Source organism: Thermobia domestica, chromosome 1 (genome assembly GCF_964235325.1).
Source record: "Thermobia domestica chromosome 1, izTheDome1.hap1.1, whole genome shotgun sequence".
Taxonomy (NCBI): domain Eukaryota; kingdom Metazoa; phylum Arthropoda; class Insecta; order Zygentoma; family Lepismatidae; genus Thermobia; species Thermobia domestica.
In genome coordinates, this window is record NC_137454.1 from 265,185,364 (window position 1) to 265,204,232 (window position 18,869).

An 18,869-nucleotide genomic window follows, 5' to 3' on the forward strand; every position below is an offset into this window, starting at 1 on the left:
ACTTGATTTTTTTAATAAAAATCGTTGATTTAAATCAAATTCCGAAATGAATTAATTTAAAGTGAAAGTAAATAATATCCCGTTTCTCTTCTGTTATTTCGATTATGGAAGATAATAATCATAATACAATGAGACTCAAATGTATGTAAGCACAGTATGAAAACGAGTATCATGTAGGGAACGATCAGGGAAAATCCCGTTTGAACGGGTTACGGGTGAACCCTGCTTTCTTCTCTTTGTAACACAGGGTTTTAAAATATCTATTCCAACGGTGAAATCACATGGACATTTAAGATGAAAACTCTTTTGTGTCGACGTCTGTTTCTTTCCAGATAATAGGGGCGTATTTAGAGGGGTCCGATCTCCTCTCCGAAACAAACAAACAAAAAAATTAGATTTTAAAATTTTGGGCGAAATTTATGTACTAAATACATAGAAGTTCCTCGGGATCGTAATACGACAAATTTTGGATGCGTTAAAATATCGAATAATACTTTTGATAAAGTGGATACCGTACTTGATCCCATTGCAGAACATGCCGCGATCTGCGATGTGATCGCAGAAAATTTGCCGCGCCTGTGCAGGAAAAATTGTCAGAGGAAATAAAATAGCCAACAGAAAAGTATAAAAACGTGCCTGCTATGTATAGATGTCTTAAATGCACGGACAACTCGCATTTGAACTGTTTTTCACGTCACATAAAGCATATTTTAAACAATCACAAGTGTTTCTTCTTCTGGAACTGATCATCTTGATTTTTTTATTTTGGAATTCCTGCAGGGAATTCGTGTTATTATTCAGTTCAAAATCTCTTATCGTCGCGAATTGTGTCGAGGAATTTGAAGCTTTAAAATATATAAAACGATAATTATGCCTGTTGTGCTGTATGGTTGTGAAAAATGGTCGCTTACGCTGAGGGAAGAACGCAGACTGAAAGTAATTGAGAATAAAATCCTGAAACGAATATTCGGAACCAAAAGGAACGGAAATGAGGAATGGCGAAAACTTCATGATGAGGAACTGCATAATTTATACCATTCACCAAATATTGTTAGGGTCATCAAATCTTGGAGGCTCAGGTAGGCAGGACATGTAGCGAGAATGGAAGAAAGTAGGAACGCTTTCAAAGTTTTAACTGGAAGTCCAATCGGAAAACGACCATTAGGAAGGCCTAGGCGCAGATGTGAGGACAATATTAAGTTGCATCTCGCAGAAATAAGAATACAAAGTAAAAACTGGATCCAGTTGACTAAGGATAGAAGTTAGTGGAGAGCTTTTGTGAACATGGCATTGAACCTCCGGGTTCCATAGGTCATAGAGTGAGTTAGTTAATTTTAGGCAAAATTTACGTACTTTATATGTATTTCCTGCCGCTAGCTAGTTCCAATTGTTTAAAAATATGCCCCTGCCAAATATCAGTAACTTTCGTGAAAAGAAAAGTGTCATGTTGATATATATTGTTGTACTTTTTCCTTAATGCTTAAGAAACATTGTTTGGGATTGAAATAGGTTAACGATTGGGAATTAATTCGAAATTAAAACCCAATACTTTCACTTAAATGACATAATTAACATTTAATACTAATTCTTAATGTTTTTTCTTCAGTTCGCGACTTGTATTATACGAAGAAAAAGATTTGATTTAAATCAAAAAAATGGATTTAAATCAAAAAAATCAACAAAAATGATTTTTTTGAAAAAAATCATGATTTTTTTCCACCCTGATTTTGGTACCAAGTAGTAACCAGTGTACACTGGCCAGCTAGCGACTGTTCCCCAGATATTGGCCAAAAAAGTGCGGATTTCGAGAGATTTAAGGAGCCATATCTCGAGGACCGTAAAGCATAGAGAAATGATATTTTGCGAATTTTTCAATTTTGAGCCCTCCAGTTTGAGCATATCTCTTCGTAAAACAATATATCGTAGAACGTTTTTAACAGGTTTCTTCTTTCGTATAAACTAAATACTTTCTCATCGCTCCCGATTACACAGTTCCAGAAGTCTTGTGGCTTGTTGATGTGCGTCCTTGCGAACTCTAAGCGAGCAAGTATATGTGCATCTGTTTTTGACCTGCAAAGCAGAACAAATAATATAAGTACAGTCACATGTCTCTGCACTGCATTCCAGACCTAAAGTTGTTTTCAGGTTTGTTACAGCAGCGAACGGGTTTGCTGCGTTAGCTTCAATAATCGAAACATTTTCGTCTTCTGTTGTCACTTGCGGTCTACTCAGTTTCACTTTAGTTTGTAATCCTTGTTCTCTTCTGTTTCGAATCGTTCAATTCAATATCTTACTGTTTTAATATCGAAGCTCATGGCTCGAGCAATTATCTTTTTAGGCATTCAAATGAGGCATTAAATGGTAGGCTTAGGCATCCCAGGTAGCAAATAGCCTACTATGTTATATATATATATATATATATATATAATATATATATATAAGTAATTTGCCGTAGACAACAAGCAGTTCTTTTTAAGTTCGTTCTGGCAATGCTCTTGGATTGGAGCATTCTCAACTGTTTTTAAGGATATTAACGCAAACATTGCTGTTCATTCTTCCAAGCACTGGGAAAAAATCTCCACGACCAACTGCCGTCATACGCCCTAAGATGTTCGTTGATATTCGTCCTAAACGAGCAGTTTTGATAACAATGTTTTGTTCGGCCATGTATCCGGGTGCTTTTACATGCGTTTCCATCAATGTATATTGAACCCCAAATTATTTGATATTCCGTATCCTCACGAAATATTAATATTAGGTCTTATCAGATGTTTAGTGTTGAATTTCATGTCTTCTCTCTATTGATTAATAAGTTACGTTCAATTTTAAAATTTAATTACAGGAGATGTAGCAGCGTTACTACTTCGACTGCATATTCTTCAGGCCGTAGTGTTATATCATAGTAACAAACGGATCGAGGCAGCAGAAATAATCAAACAGGCAGAAGAAGAACTTCAAAAGCTTAAAATTGATGACGAGAGCATTTGCCGCATTGTGGAACTTGGTAAGACGCATTATCATCGGCATTTTTTTCCTTTTTGTATGTTATGCAGTGGTGCCCCCCCCCCCCTTATGTCCATGACTCACCCCACCTGCAGTTGGGGGGCGCGGTGGCTCAGTGGTAGAGCGTTCACCTCTGGTGCTTGGGGTCCCGGGTTCGATCCCAGCCCCCGCCACGTGAACTTTGTGGTGGACAAACACCGCGCTCGTGGGTTTTCTCGGGGTTCTCCCGTTTCCTCCCACTTTCTTCATTCCACCATTTCACTCATCTCTCATCATCACCGTCTCCTTTAGCCTAGCCGGCATAACCGTGGGACGTAAAACTTAAAGATTTCATTTCATTTTTCCCACCTGCAGTTGTCTATCCATAGGTGTTCTTCAATGAAAAATAAAATCTTTTCGATTAATTTTTACCCCCCATCAAACATATTTATATAGATTTTTAAACCCCCCCAAATATTTCAATGACGCAGTTTGCGTCATAGCTCCCCCTTGTGGGCACCCCTGTGTTATGCGTTGTGAAATCGTTAATATATATAATTGTTACATTGGACAAAGCGCGCGGACACCTCCTCACTGAGCGGAACATCGAGGAGAGTTTTGCAAACGCTGAAAACTGTATGAAACAGACTTCACAGGGAACCAATAGCAATGGTTGTTTAGCCGAGATGAGAGGTGACTCTACCAAGATAAGACCAACAGACTTCGATCTATTTCCTATCGTCAAACAGATCACAAGAGCCATTCTGACTTAGTGCTGCAGTGCAAGGAAACTTTTTCCAAGGAATTTTTTGTGGTGTCGGGATATTGCAGTCGAGGAACACTGCCATTTGTCGAAGTGCCTTCCAACACCAAAGTCAACGCAGTTTACTTCCAGGAAAACGCGATGTACCCTCTGTATACACACACATTCCCCTCCTGTACAGTGACGAGACCACATACATATATGGATTCAGATAGACAAGGCTTCCTTCCATACCACTCGATCATCGCAGACGTTGTACGCAAGAAAGGCAGAAAAGACCGGAATTCGAGTGATTTCATTTTCGCCCATCTCTGTGAAATCCCCAGACGTCTCACTAATACTGTGGATTTGAACTCTTCAAACAGGCACTTACTCAGAACCGTTCCTGTACTTTGCAGGGTTTTGGGAAAATTGCCAGAGCAGTATGGTGAGACATTCCCCTTCTCATTCTAGTAGGAGTTTGCTAATGGGAACTATACTGCTGCGCGATTATTCGGGCCCGTGATCGTTACATCGAACACAATCGGTGGTGGAGAATATAGGACTTATTAGCCAGGTAATGGTTCAAAGTCGACTACTTCCATCGCGGGCAACTTTCTGTAGTTAAATGTTAATTAATATGGAAATACTGTTCAAAAACGGAAGCTAGCAGACACAATATGTTCATCATAAAGGGTCCTAACAATTCTCAGAAGGTGATATAGGCACTAAGTTACTTAAGTTTGAAGTTACTTAAGCGGTAAAGTTATCCTTTCTCTCAAATACAAGAATTAAAACATGAATTAAGGAACGGTTTAAGATGTGATCCGTAGAAAAAATATTCTTGCAAAAAGTAAGTTTTGTGAAGTACAGAAGCAAAATTATACTCCACAATGCAAGATACAGGTAACAAAATTTCGTCTTCTGCAAATTTGTGATTTGAAGTCGTCTGAATTCTTTCTATGTGAGTATTGCCCTCTTACATATTAATAACCTGTGAATCATAAGTTAGTAATATATTTATAAAATATCCTAGGAAATAATATAGTAACATTTAATTCATTATAATAGCCTAAGACGCTAAAAAGATTGTGGTTATGGTTAAAAATGCGAGAAGTTTCGAACTTTCAGCTTGCATTGTTATTGATTTCTTGTTGAGCTCCTTCGTCGCTAGGTGGTTGGCGTACGCTCCTTTGGCGTGGGAAATCCAACTTTGCTTCCTAGTAGGGTCTCGTGTGGTTCGAATTCCGTTCACGTTTTATATAGCCTAGGTGCTGAAATGGACACTCCACTTTGCTTCCTAGTAGGGTCTCGTGTGGTTCGAATTCCGTTCACGTTTTATATAGCCTAGGTGCTGAAATGGACACTCCACTCCAAGTCAACCAACTATTTATTATTGATATACTTCCACAGTTAAATAATGCTTTATACTGACTGGTATGATTAGATTATTCTATTGAAATTCAATGAAATTGATTCTTTGAAGAGTTATCATATGGCTATATATATATATATATATATATATATATATATATATATATATATATATATATATCTACACTATGTGATCAAAAGTATCCGGACACCTGGCTGAAAATGACTTACAAGTTCATGGCGCCCTCCATCGGTACTGCTGCCCACCGTTAGCCTTGATGACGGTTTCCACTCTCACAGGCATATTTTCAATCAGGTGCTGGAAGGGTTCTTGGGGAATGGCAGCCCATTCTTCATGGAGTGCCGAACTGAGGAGAGGTCGATGAGGCCTGGCACGAAGTCGGCGTTCCAAAACATTCCAAAGGTGTTCTATAGGATTCAAGTCAGGACTCTGTGCAGGCCAGTCTATTACAGGGATGTTATGGTCGTGTAACCACTCCGCCACAGGCCGTGCAGTATAAATAGGTGCTCGATCGTGTTGAAAGATGCAATCGCCATCCTCGAATTGCTGTTCAACAGTGGGAAGCAAGAGGGTGCTTAAAACATCAATGTAGTCCTGCGCTGTGAGAGTGCCACTCAAAATAACAATTGGTGCAAGCACCCTCCAAGAAAAGCACGACCACACCATAACACCATCACCTCCGAATTTTACTGTTGGCATTAAACACGCTGACAGATGACGTTCACCGGGCATTCCCCATACCCACGCCCTGCCATCGGATCGCCACATTGTGTACCGTGATTCGTCACTCCACACAACGTTTTTCCACTCTTCAATCGTCGAATGTTTACGCTTCGTACACCAAGCGAGGCATCGTTTGGCATTTACTTGCATGATGTGTGGCTTATGAGCAGCCGCTCGACCATGAAATCCAAGTTTTCTCACCTCACGCCTAACTGTTATAGTACTTGGAATGGATCCTGATGCAATTTGGAATTCCTGTGTGATGGTCTGAATAGATGTCTGCCTATTATACTTTACGACCCTCTTCAACTGTCGGCGGTCTCTGTCAGTCAACAGACGAGGTCGACCTGTACGCTTTTGTGCTGTACTTGTCTCTTCACGTATCCACTTCACTATCACATCAGACATAGTAAACCTAGGGATGTTTAGAAGTGTGGAAATCTCGTGTACAGACTTCTGACACAAGTGACACCCAATCACCTAACCACGTTCGAAGTCCGTGAGTTCCGCAGAGCGCCCCATCCTGCTTTCTCACGATCTCTAATGACTAGTGAGGTCGCTGATAATGAGTACCTGACAGTAGGTGGCAGCACAATGCACCTAATATGAAAAACGTGTGTTTGGGGGGGCGGGGGTGTTCGGGTCTTTTGATCGCATAGTGTATATATATATATATATATATATATATATATATATATATATATATATATATATATACAGGGGTAGACAAAAAATCTAAAAACACTTCATACAGGACACGTAAGTTTGACCATCCACTGTACAATGCGTGTTGCGGTTGCCGATCGTTTCTTGTTTTCAATGTGTCATGTGGACCTTCCTCTTCTGTCAGCAATAACCGGTTCACCTGTGAGGTCCTAGTGCGGAAGTGGTGCGGTAAAATGGGCGACCTGACAGACTTCCAAAGAGGCATGATCGTTGGTGCCCGTCTGGTTGGAGCTTCAGTGGCAACAGTGGCGAACATTGTGGGGGTATCGAAAGGCACTGTGCTCAGTGTCACAAGGGCATACACAATTCATGCGCAAACGACGTCTGCAAAGCACAACAGTGGTGGAAAGACAATCCTATCAGATAGTGACCGGAGGTCATTAAAACGGATTGTAGCAGCTAAAAAGAAGAATACTGCAATGAAAATTACGTCTGAACTCAATTCCGGCCTACAGAACCCGGTTTCATCGAAAACAGTGCGGCGGGAACTTCATGAAATGAAAATTCAGGACAGGGCCGCTATCGCCAAACCCCTGGTCACAGCAGTAAATGCGAAGAGGCGTATCCAGTGGTGCAAGGACCACAAGGCGTGGACTCACGAGCAGTGGAAACACGTAATGTGGTCCGATGAATCGACCTTCGCCTTGTTTCCAACAACAGGTCGTTGTTACGTATGGAGAACACCGTCACAGGCCTATGATACAGACTGTCTGCTCCCAACTGTAAAGCATAGGAGTGTTTCTGTTACAGTATGGGCAGTGACATCGCGGTTTTCCGCAGGTCCCATCATAGCCCTGAATGGAATGATGAATGCTAAGGCGTATGAGGCCATTTTGGGGGACTAGGTTCTACCCATTGCTCAAATATTGTTCCCTGATAGTGATGGCATCTACCAAAATGATTTGGCACCGTGTCACGCTACAAAAACGGTGAAATCATGGTTTGAGAAGCATAACCAGGAGCTAGCACACTTCCCCTTGGTCCCACAATCACCAGATCGGAACATCATTGAGCCATTGTGGTTTGAGTTAGAAAGGCGTGTTCGGTCTCATTACCCTCCACCAGCATCCCTTAAGGAACTGGAGCATATATATATATATATATATATATATATATATATATATATATATATATATATATAACTCCATGGTTCTGGATAATCACAATAACATTTTAAAAAACATTTTTGACCGGAACAAAATGAATTATTTAATGAGTATACGAGTTTTGTTACAGTTTCAAGGACCTAACGTCCTCTTCATCAGACATTAAGAAAAGACAGATGCTATGCTAACTAACGGCTGAGGAAGATATAAGATTTGCTGTCGTCTGTTTTTTCTTAATGTCTGATGAAGAGGATGTTAGGTCCTTGAAACTGTAACAAAAATCGTATACTTGTTAAATAATTCATTTTGTTCTGCTCAGAAATGTTTTTTAAAATGATATATATATATATATATGTGTGTGTGTGTGTGTGTAGTAGGTATATATATATATGTATATATGTATGTATGTATATATATATATATATATATATATATATATATATATATATATATATATATATGTATGTATGTATGTATGTATGAATATATATATATATATATATGTATGTATATGTATGTATGAATATATATATATATACTAGCAGCGTTCACCCCGCTTCGCTGCGGTCACCCCGGAACGCAATAAACGTTGTTACTTAGATAATTTTTACTTTTTCGCTTTCAAGTGATATGATAAAAACCATAGAAGATTGCAGTAAATGTTAACATTATATCGCCTGTCATTTATGTTAACCCGCCCCGCTTCGCTGCGGTCACCCCGGAACGCAATAAACTTTGTTACTTAGATAATTTTTACTTTTTCGCTTTCAAGTGATATGATAAAAACCATAGTAGATTGCAGTAAATGTTAACATTATATCGCCTGTCATTTATGTTAACCCGCCGAGTGACACGGTCATGCGGGTTGCATATAAATACGTTTATTTTTATACCTATGATGAACTAACAAAGGATTTGTACGTTATGGACACTTGAATGGTCAATTATCTCAAGACACTGGTAATTAAAAATTAAAGTGATATGATAAAAACCATCTAGGGTCCAAATCCTAATAACCCCCCAAAAATGAAAGAAATTGGTTCAGCCGTATTAGCGTGATGAGCTAACAAAGGATTTGTGCGTTCTCTTTTATATAATAGATATATATATATATATATATATATATATATATATATATATATATATATATATATATATATATATATAAAATATACGATTGTTAAGAAAAGTATAATATGACGCTATGTTTGGAATCTTATATGTTTTATGAATTATTACTATATTATTGTGTGCGTAGAACGTAAGTAAAATTATCACCCAAAATTATACGCACTTAAATCTTTACTTTTATTTCAAAAGGATTTTCTCCGGCAGAAGCAAGAATTTCCCTGCGAGCTAGTCAAGGAAACATTCCTGTTGCAGTGGATATTATTCAGAGGAAGCGTGATGAACGGTTGCAGCTACTGAAGAAGGAAAAGGAGGAAAGGTTGCGTCACAGACTGGGAAAATGTGTGAATGGAGAGTGGGTTGAGGCATCATTCCATAAGATGCTTATTTCCATGGGCTATTCTTCAGAAACTGCATCTGCTGCTTTGAAGCAAACCAACAATAATATTACATTGGCTGTTCAGTTAATTCAAGATCATCCAGAGCTCTTGAGTATTGCTAACGAAAAGGAAACAAAGAAGCGAAAAAGAAAAGAAGACATTGAACAGGTATTGTGTATTTTATAGCAAACGAATAGAGACTCTTGTCTTCCATTTCCAGTTTTTGACATTAAAATCTCCTTCCTTTTGGTTTGCAGTTTCTATATTATACCAGCATAATACCGTAAATGTATTCATAATAGTAACTCAAATATACTTTCAAAATCTGGTTACACAAATATATAATCTATAGCTCAATCATGTACTTGCCCCCCCCCCCCTCCCCATTCCCTCTTGTTCCTTAAGAAAGAATGTATTGTCGTATCTCTGAGACCAAATACTACCTTTTTAATTCCAGAAAATGCAACAATAGGAAATTTATTTAAACCTCTTGGTTATTTGTTTGGTTAGGGTGTATTATTTCGCAAGTATGGAAAACTAAAGTGGCAAATCGTATTTGTAAATTTAATGTTGGATTCTACTTTCACGCCTTTTCAAACTTTCTGCACATTCAGCATTTTATCTCCTCAGAGCACCTTTCTCGATCCCAAGATTGTTGTATTTTCTACATTGTTCTCCCTCCGGGAAGGACGATAATCTATTTGAAAAATTCGACTACGCTCTTAAAACAAGATTGGAGAATATTCTTAATTGTACCCTCAGTGATGAGGCATGGCTACAAGCATCACTACCAGTCAGAAATGAAAGTCTTGGAATCCGTTACGCCACGGATTTGGCTATCCCGTCTTTTCTGGCCTCTTTCTATAGTTCAAGACAACTGATTGGAACCCTCCTTCAGAGAGAGGGGACTGCATAGCCAGATGGACAAATTTACTTGGGTCAGACCCCCCGGCTCCCGAAAGTCGAAAAAATCAGTTGGTCTGGCACGAGCCCATCGTGAATTATCATTTGAATTTATTATTGCAGGCTTCTAATAACATCAAAGATAAGGCCAGATTACTTGCTGTCATGTCCCCTGAAAACGGAGCATGGCTTCAAGGTCTACCTTCATCTTCTCTCGGTCTACACCTAGACAACGAAAGCTTCCGAGTGTCCGTCGCCCATCGAGCAGGAGCAAATATATGCGAACAACACCACTCCCCAAGTTGCAACGCTCTCGTAGATAAAAGAGGTTTACACGGTCTGTCATGCAAAAGCAGTGCCGGCATACATTCACGCCATTCGAATGTGAATGACATCATTTTGAGAGCCTTAACATCCGCAGGGATGCCAGCAGTGAAACAACCAATTGGGTGCAGCCGTTCAGACGGAAAAAGGCCGGATGGTATGACCTTAGTACCCTGGAAGCAAGGAAAGTCGTTAATTTGGGATTTTACTTGCTCAGACACGTATGCACCTTCCAATCTACAATTTTGATCGACAAAAGCAGGACTTATCGCTGCACGAAGAGCAAAAGAAAAAAGAAATAAATATGTTAATCTCCTAGATCAGTACTTATTGGTTTATTGCAGTAGCAATTGAATCTAGTGGATCCTGGGATCAAGAGGGCGCAAAATTTATTAACGAAATTGGCAAGCGTATATCCATTAAATCAGGAGACACTCGAGCTAAATCTTTTCTAATTCAACGCATTAGCATGGCCATTCAATGAGGGAACGTAGCTGCTATTATGGGCACGTTACGCACTGGTAAAGAACTAGCAGAGATATTTCTTTTATAATTTCTGACGGTATCTAGTACACTAAGAGCATTGAAATTTGGAAATAAAGTTCGAGAGATCTAGAATACATTTGAGCCCCAAATCTTCTGGGAGTTCAAGCGTCAGGCAATACATTATACAGAACTATGTTAACCCGAAGGAAACCAATTCTGGTTTTCCCTTTCTCAGCAGAGAGCACAGTAGGTCAAATACAACGTCCTAGAGGAAAGTAGCATGGCTTTGGAGATCTCGAAGGCAGAAGACGTTCCGGTTAAAGAGGAGTTGATATCAACATTTTTACTGCTGTTTGAAAGTATTTTGATAATATTATTGTCATCGACCTCTATTTAAATCGTTATTATTATTTTAAAAATTTGTAAACAATCATATATTCAGCCGAGGTTTTCATCCAAAAATGTCGAAAAACTAATTGTTGTAGATACTTTATATTCAAATTTCTATTTGTTTCTGTACTTTGTAATTTTTTAAATATATACGAGTATATTCATGTTAAAGAAATTAACTATTAAACTGATTTAATTTTAGTGACTTAATAAAGAAAAAAACAATCTTGAAATAATCTTGAAAACAAAAATACAACAATAAAAGTAGTAGTTTCCTGCTTTTATTCAGATTTTGGTGAAAATTTCATTCGAAGTATCTCCAGCAAAAGAGAAGAAAACATTTTTTTGAAATTCAGGATAGAGTGAAAATTTCGATTTGTGGTCAAATATTAAATTTTATTTTTCTTGCAATTTTAAAATAATGTATTAGTCATAACTATTAGTTCTAAAAGTTTACAGCAAAAGCACTTCGAACCATTGGTGACGAGATCGTTTCGTCTATTAATGAAACCCATGCCAATTTATAGAGAAGCTCTGAAGAGTAAAAGTGTGATTTGTGTCAAAGCCTCAGCTAGTGTCATACACGAGTTATAGGTCAAAGGCCCAAGAGTAGTTTTTTTCGGAATTTCTTGACATTTTCTTTTGTCGTGATAATATATTTTTGTTCTTTATTTTTGTGTCACGAAATTATTGTGGCCTGACATTCATCAGGATATCTGGTTTCAGAGGATTTATAACAAAAAATATTACCTGTGTCAGTATAGTAGCTCTTCTTAAAAAAAAATTGACATTCAAAAATAAGAAAAATCTCACCTAGCTTATGTTCCTTTTTATTTAAATTATTTCGATGCCTCTTTTATAGCAATCTTGTATCTTATTCTGAGAACGTAACCTCTGAATGTTTCAACTGAGTCATTACATGATGGTTTTCTTCATTGATTGACAAGCACAACTTCTTAACAACATTGTTGAAATCCTGATGCCCAAATTATTACAATTAAAATACAGTCAAAAATTGTTGCCAATACTTAACCCATTTATTAATAGCAACACTTTTCTAGGGAATTTAATTGTGGTAATTCGAGTTATAGAAATTCAGCAGTGCCTTTAAAAGAATACATTGTGGCTCGCAAATGCATTGTTTGAATGCATCTATTTACTAATGCTGGCTCTGAACCGTCTGTGAACTGTGTTAAGCAGTAATGGGCAAGGGTACCTGCACTATTCAACACAATATCCGCTGTATTAGTTTGTGTGTTAACCATAGTGGAGTATATGACTAGAAGAACTTACTGTTAAAGATTTGGATATTGCAGAGAAGTTTTACTTGTTTCAAACAAAACGTAAACGCGAATGCAAACGATATTAAAGAACAGGTTGTTCCTTCTACTGAACAGTGTGCTATCTGTTCATTAAAGTGGGTACTATCCGCGTTGTACAATGAATTAAGTAGTAAAGTGTTGATTTAGTTACAAATAGAATCTAAAGCATGGGTATAAATTCCGTCACGGGTAAATTATTTTAATTCTTTTTGTATTCTTTCATTTTTCATAAAGCATAGAGCATGTTCTTTAAAAAAAAAATACATGCAACAAGTTTGTAGACGATATTCTTTTGATATATATATATATATGTTATTAATCCGCATATATTCTAAATGTTGATCCTTTAGAGTTCATGTACTGAAACTGTCTGGTTACCAAAGCTTATAACTTAGTCTTAATCAATGTTATGTGAAGTATTTAAATTGTGTGTATACAGCTTAGAAATGCAATTGGTACAGAATATAAGATCGCTGTTCTCAAAATATGCCTCCTTCGAGCGATAATAGAATTGCAAGATAATAGAATTGAGCCCATCAAGAAATGAAAGGAGTTTTGAAACATGATGATTTGTATAATCAACATACATGCTGCGAAAGCTGTCATGTAGATCCAACCATCATGCGTCGAAAACAAATATTTATTTTAAGTATTGAGATTCCCTAGGATATTTTTTTAAAATTTTCGTTCTGCGTGCAAAAAATAGGTGCATCACTAGAAGCTGAAAACGAAGAATTTCAGATTTTTTGGAAACAGCTGTAACTATTGTGTTTATATTTAATAAATAAATACTTCATTAATAACTTTACTATATGGCATAAATTGTACCCAGAGAAGTGTCAAAAATTAAGGAAGATTCTGGGTAAGGTCAAATCCACACTATCCCAACCACTCAACTGTTTAAAATAAAAAACACCAAAACCTTCTGCTGAACAATGAACACAAAAACGAAATTTGTATCGATATTAGAACGGAGAAATTGACCACGAAATTATGGAACAGAATAAAGAGGTAGCATGAACCTAGCCCAACTCAGTTGGCCGGTTGGAATGAAAATCAGATCAAAAACTAGTGCTGGATTTTTGTCACCAATGAGCATAAAAAGGAAATTAGTGCTATAGATATATCTGGCAAAATTGATTTTCAGTTTCTAGGAGAAAGTCGAAGAGCTCTTGCGATTAGCCTATTACACTAAACTGTATATAACTGGAGAAGTGCTGAAAATGTATTGACAGCATTCTCAAACTCGCCTTGCAGTTCAATACTAAGAAGGGGGAAATAAGGCGAAATGAAATTTTAAATTTAGTTGGCCGTAGCATCCTAGAACAAAGAAGGTATTACAAAATAGGTTGGTAAGCATTTTGAACATGGTATTCTCAGCTGAGCAATACATAGTGATCATGTTGTGACATGAGAAAGATATGCACTTCTCAGTTAAAATTAACAAATGAAATTTTAAATTTAGGAGGCCGTAGCATCCTAGAACAAAGAAGGTATTACAAAATAGGTTGGTAAGCATTTTGAACATGGTATTCTCAGCTGAGCAATACATAGTGATCATGTTGTGACATGAGAAAGATATGCACTTCTCAGTTAAAATTAACAATCTAACTGTATTCCATAGAATTCTACATAGGTATATTTTAGAATGATCTTTTTCCCCAGATCAACAGTCTTTCGATTGGTTTCACGCAGCTTTCCACTCTTTCTTATCCTGAGCCAGACGTGTCATTTCTATGTACATGTGCTTCCCTTCATCTTGTGTTATTTTGTTCGTATATTTGAATCACGACCTTTCTGTATTCTTCCTTCTGCCGTTCCCTTCGTGGCTAATAGTATCATTCTTCTATATCTCATAATGTATCCAATCATCTGATTTTTTTTTTTTTTTTTAATATCTTTCATTATACTTTTCTTTTCAGTATTTTCAATTTTCAGTATTTTTTTTTCAACGGATACTTTGTTTATATGTCTAATTTTCAACGACCTTCTGCAGCACATTTCAAAACCTTCGATTCTCTGTTCTTCCTCTTCTCCAGTCCATGCTTCAATCCATACAACGCTACACTCCATTCTTTTTCTTTCATCAGCCTTTCCTTAAATTCTGTGTTGTGTCCAGTTAGAAGCTTTTATTATTCTCCGAATGCATTCTTAGTCTGCGCTGTTCTGGATTTTACACCTTGTTTACACCTATTATCACTTGTTCTTTTACTCCCTAAGTAACAGAATTCTTGTATCTCCTCCGCCACCATGATCTATTTTAATCTTCATTTCCTTGTTTATTTGCTTGCGCATTTCATACTTCTCTCTCTTTCTCTCTCTCGTTGATCATGCTGAATTTGCTGCTAATTACCTGCTGCATTCCATTTATACCTTCCTTTATTTTCTCTCAGTGTCTGCCAATAGTGCGGTATTGTCCGCAAATCTAAACGTGTGCATTTTCTGTTCATATTACTAGGCTGTGAATGTCCTTGATTCAATCAATGTAGAGATTAAACAAAATTTGTGACAATGAGAATCCTTGCCTGACTCACTTCAGAATTGCTGCTTCTCTTTTTTTCTCCTTCTCCTTGCAAAGTTTAGTTGACTTCTGAATAAGAATAATCGGTTTATAATTGTTAGTATCATAATTATTGTCGTCTCCATCAATGGCAGTATCAGCAGTATGGAAAATTGACAAATACCATTCTGTAGGTATTACTGTGTTAATTTTCCTTAGTTGGTTTTGGGTAAATTTTGCTCACTATTTTTATGATTTCTTTTATGTAACTCTTTCCATGTAGTAACTTTGGTGACGGTGGCACCATTCATCCAACTAGAAATTAACTATTTGAACGTCAAAAATAAGCAACAGTGAGCAGCTTTCAACAATATTCTCAAACAAACTTTGTAAACCCATACCAAATTATGTTTACTTAGAGTAGTAGTAGTGAAATAGATAAATAAGTATATAAATCGCATGTTTCTACGAGAAAACGAACGATATACCCTATCCCGTTTAAAATTTGTATACATGGTTTCGTCTTATGTTTTTTCGCTATTTTGCAATAAAAGCTCTTAAGTAATTGTCACGAGGAGTATATATTGAGAAGTAAATCTTTGAAATCTCTTTAATTTGTTGTTCTGACAGTATTGGAAACTTTTTTATATTATAAGATAAATATGATCTTGAGACAGATCGACCCCTTTCCGCAGCAATGAGCAGATCCAACAACGGACACAAACAAGTTACCGAAATTCCAGAAATTCAATTTAATAGATATGTTTACTGGTAATAGTACTAAAGTCTTTCTCAAGTTTCTACGAGAAAATCATATTCATTTAGAAATTTTATGCATAGTTCCGCCTTGAATCCTATCTTTGTTTTGCAAAGATTGCTTTTCGATAATTGCTACAATGAGTGTATAATTAGAAACGCTTTGGAAACTTGAATTAGTTCCTCTGAAAGTATTGGGAACTTCCTTTTGTCATTATAAACTAATTCCGACTTTAAGGTAATTTGACTCTGTTTCTCAACAACGACTTGCTTGTAACAATAGTCACAATCAAAATGTCAAAATTTAATTAATTCTTTTTTTTTTTTTTATTTATTTATTTTTAAAGATATGTTCGTAGTGAGTTCTGTTACAAAGTTTCGTTGATTTCTGATTGAGAATAATCAAATTACAATTGATTGTACCATAAACAATTGTTACCTCCAACAATGGTAGGATCCACAATATGGAAAATTGACAAATACCATTTATGTTCATTTTGTTTAGTTAGTTGGTTTTGAGGTGAATTGTTTATTAGTTCAACATTTGTATGATTGATTTTATGTTAACTCTTTCCTTGTAATAGCATTGGTGACGGTGGCGCCACTCATTCAGCTTGAAATTAAATATTTGGGCATCAGAAATAATTGTTTGGTAGCAGTGAGCAGTTTCCAACAATGCTCTCAAGTAAACTACATTTTCTTAAAATTAAATTTAATTTATTTCGGAAAAACAACAGGCAAATGCTTAATTACAGTTTTCCATCATTGTATGGTAATACACTTTAAAATACATATATAATAAATTAATAATATAATCTTCATTGTATCGTAATGCACTTTAAAATACATATATAATATAGTAATAATATGAAAGCAAAATATACGTTTTATACGTGAAAATACACATAGCACGATATACAGGATACAGCAAATTTATATAGAATGAAAATTTTGTTTATAGCTAAAAATATCTATATCTGGGTGTTCTTGTGACATCTTATTATACAATATACACATTTTTCTGACAGGCGATACATCTAATGCATTAGTCCTTTGCTCCGAGAGATGGAATATGGGGTCTCGTTGCTCTATGTGGGACGTGAATTTTAATTTTTGATAACAAATATTCTGAATCTATTCCACTATGAATTATTTTATGTAAGAAAGATAAAATGAAATGAATTCTGCTTTCAAGAGATTGCAATGAATATTTGTTTCGAACACCTTCGTAATTCTCATCAGAAGTGGGGGTGCGTCTTAGAGTCGAGGGCGTCTTAGATTCGAGTATATACGGTAATTAGAACCTTCTTCGAGAAAATACTATACAGAGGGACCCCTTTCGGCAACAATGAGCAGCTTCTCACAATAATCAGAAGCAAAATATGAAAATTCCAGATATTTAGTTCAATAGATATCTATACTGGTAATAGTATCAAAACTTTTACCGGTTTCTTTAAGAAAATTGAATCCTATTTAGATTGTTTACATGTAATTCCGTTTTGTGTTCTGTCGGTTTTGCAACAATTGCATTTCGATAATAGCTATGAGGAGTGCATGATGATTAGAAACACTTGGGAAACTCTTGAATTAGTTACTTTGAAAGTATTGGAACCTTCTCTTTTTTATTGTAAATTAAGTCCGACTTTGAGACAGTTTGATCCGGTTGTGCAGCAATGGCCTGCTTGTGACAATGGTTACAAGGAAAATATCGAAATTCTACCTAGCCAGTTCTCTAAATATGTCTGCAACAAATTCTACTACAAAGTTTAGTTGATTTCTAAGTGAGAAATATCAAATTATAGTTGATTGTTTCATAAACAATTGTTACCTCTAATGATGGGAGTATCAGCAATATGGAATATTAAAAAAATGCATAATTGTTCTTTTTGCTTAGTTAGTTGGTTCTGGCTGAGTTCTTTAATTGTTCGCTATTTTTATGATTATTTCTATGTAGCTTTTCTCATATAGTAATATTCGTGACGCTGGCGCCATCCATCGAGCTGGAAACAAACTACTTGAACGCCCAAAATAATCTTAAGATGATGATTAAATAGGAACTCTTTCTCATATTGTTAAATTACTTAAAAACTATTATTAATAGTGTATATATCCGTAATGGAATAACATACAATTACATATAATAATATACAATTATCATTTTTCTAGATGATTAGCATGGGATTTGAGGAGGCGATGGCCAAGTTAGCATTAAAGAAGTACAAAGGTGACACAGAGAAAGCTATTAGAGATCTAGTAGAGAACAACGGCATTATTACCAAGGAATCGTCTTCGCAGAGAGCGTCATCTCCTCACAATGCATCAACATCTCAAGACGAAGGAATTTTTCCGGATTTGTCCTCTGTTTTACCACAGACTACGACACTGGATACTGGGTCTGACAGTGGTAAGAAATATATCAGCTCCTGTTGAAATTCTAGGTTAACATAGCCAATGAATGTAAGAAATTATGATGAAAACAGTTGATATATTTAATAGTTACGAGAGCTGGAGGAACCATAAGTTTATTGAAAAATCTGTGAGTACAGTATTGTAACGCTTGTGTACCGTATACCCGTCTTAACTTTTCTATATCGATTTTCTTATTATCATAGATATGATTACCTCTTTTTTCATAAGAAAATAAAAAAATTAAAAAAAAAAAATCTTGTGCGCGCGTTGTGATCACTAATGTGCGATTTGGTAAAAAGAAAATTTCCAACTATTTAAAAGGAAAAGTTAATGAGCCATTAATGGAATATCTTTGGTATTGGGTTGGTACATTTGAGATGTCGGAATATGTGTCACTTCCAGAGGGAGGGGGGATAAAAATTACAATACCAAATTCGTATAAATAGTCTCTTTACAACAGTACACTTTTGGCATCATTCAATCAAGAGTTAGATTACATGATGAAAGAAGTCTAGAATTTATGATGTAAGAAAGATCCCCAATCGAACGTTGTTCCGCCCAGTTTTTAGGAAAATTATACGCTGTCAAGAAGTGAT

General features: G+C 36.3%; 1 protein-coding gene across 8 annotated transcripts in view; it reads left to right on the forward strand.

Moving 5' to 3' along the window:
* The window catches only part of LOC145660847 (NEDD8 ultimate buster 1-like), a 405,125-nt gene that overhangs the window by 335,101 nt on the left and 51,155 nt on the right, over window positions 1–18,869 (forward strand). For all 8 annotated transcript variants that reach the window (XM_081726271.1, XM_081726294.1, XM_081726280.1 and 5 more), the window contains 3 exons: window positions 2,843–3,004; window positions 8,996–9,351; window positions 18,031–18,268. In XM_081726271.1, the coding sequence (XP_081582397.1) occupies window positions 2,843–3,004; window positions 8,996–9,351; window positions 18,031–18,268 (756 nt within the window). The remainder of the gene's footprint in view (window positions 1–2,842; window positions 3,005–8,995; window positions 9,352–18,030; window positions 18,269–18,869) is intronic.